The sequence below is a fragment of the Myotis davidii genome, unplaced genomic scaffold (genome assembly GCF_000327345.1).
Source record: "Myotis davidii unplaced genomic scaffold, ASM32734v1 scaffold6, whole genome shotgun sequence".
In the NCBI taxonomy this organism is placed as follows: Eukaryota; Metazoa; Chordata; class Mammalia; order Chiroptera; family Vespertilionidae; genus Myotis; species Myotis davidii.
Window position 1 is genome coordinate 9,661,579 of NW_006383011.1, and position 1,289 is coordinate 9,662,867.

At 45.2% G+C, this 1,289-nt stretch overlaps 1 protein-coding gene across 1 annotated transcript in view; it reads left to right on the plus strand.

Moving 5' to 3' along the window:
• The first annotated feature begins 6 nt into the window (after window positions 1-6).
• CCDC88A (coiled-coil domain containing 88A) overlaps window positions 7-1,289 on the plus strand; it is a 105,433-nt gene continuing 104,150 nt past the window's right edge. Inside the window, exons 1-2 of the mRNA XM_015557854.1 lie at window positions 7-487; window positions 583-683. Coding sequence (XP_015413340.1) covers window positions 413-487; window positions 583-683 — 176 coding nt within the window. The 5' untranslated portion in view covers window positions 7-412. The remainder of the gene's footprint in view (window positions 488-582; window positions 684-1,289) is intronic.

Below are 1,289 nucleotides of genomic sequence, written 5' to 3' on the forward strand. Positions count from 1 at the left end.
GTGGTGGACCGTTTAGCCCGCGTTGCGGTTAATTCATTGGAGGCAGCTTCGCGGATCGGGCTCCTGCGGGAGCCGGGCAGCCTGGACGGGCTTTTTGTCTGGCTGCTCCAGCCCCCTTTCCCTTCCTCCTCCTCCTCCCGATGCCGTTTCCCTGCCCCTCCTCGCCCGGTACAGACATTTGCAGCGCAGCCTGCGGCTCGTGGCTGCTGCTGTCGAAGCCGCTGCTCGGGATTTCGGCTCGTTTCCCGCTGGGGTGTTTTTTGAGGTGGGAGAGCGTTTCTCTCCCCTCCACGATGGGGTTTCCTTCCCGTGCCAGCATAGACTTTCATTGATTTCTACTTCAGCGTTTAGTGACCGATTCCTCTTAGGCGTATTTCTGTGGTGGTTCCTTTTTTTTTTCCCCCTCAAATACATGAGCTGTAAAATGGAGAACGAAATTTTTACTCCCCTTCTGGAGCAGTTCATGACCAGCCCTCTGGTCACTTGGGTAAGTGGGTGTTCTTCATTGTACCTTTCGCTGCATTCTCTGCGGCCGCAGAGATGGAGGTGGGCATTCGTGTCGTGATGATCCTTCTGTTGTAGGTGAAAACGTTTGGACCTCTGGCTGCAGGAAATGGGACCAACCTGGATGAATATGTGGCTTTGGTAGATGGGGTGTTCTTGAACCAGGTCATGCTCCACATGTAAGTGTTCTTTTTTTTTCTTTTTCTTGGTAACTTGTTTTTCTTTGAAAAATTACATGCTGTGAACTTTAGAGATGTTATGTTTTAAGCTTCTAATTTGATTCTTTGGCGAGGAAAAAAAAATAAGACATCTTAACAATTGGACCTTGAAAGAGGTGAAGATCTTACATGCCCAGCCTATTTATCACAACCCAGAGATTAAAATGATGAAACTTTAATTTTTCATTCCGTAAACCATGTATTGTCACTTGATTGTCTTCAGTGCTGAAATTCAAACCACATTGTGCCCCTCTGATAATTTGGTAAAATAAGAGAGAAAGAATAAGAATAGTTTCCTATGGGCGGGGGGCTACTTCTCCATGTACTAAGTCTTGGTATTTGGTAGCTATTGAATATCTACCAAATTGACTGAAAGCACAATGACCAATTGGGTAATGAAACAGTAAACCAGGCCAAAAAATAAAAATAATAATAAAAAAGGACTGATCTATAGTAGTGGTTGGGAAAATGTAAGAGACTGGGAGAGATTTCAGATACTAAGTAGATGAAACCAGTAGATGAAAACTTATTGGGTGCTGGTGATGGAGGAAGCAGAGTTGAAGCAGA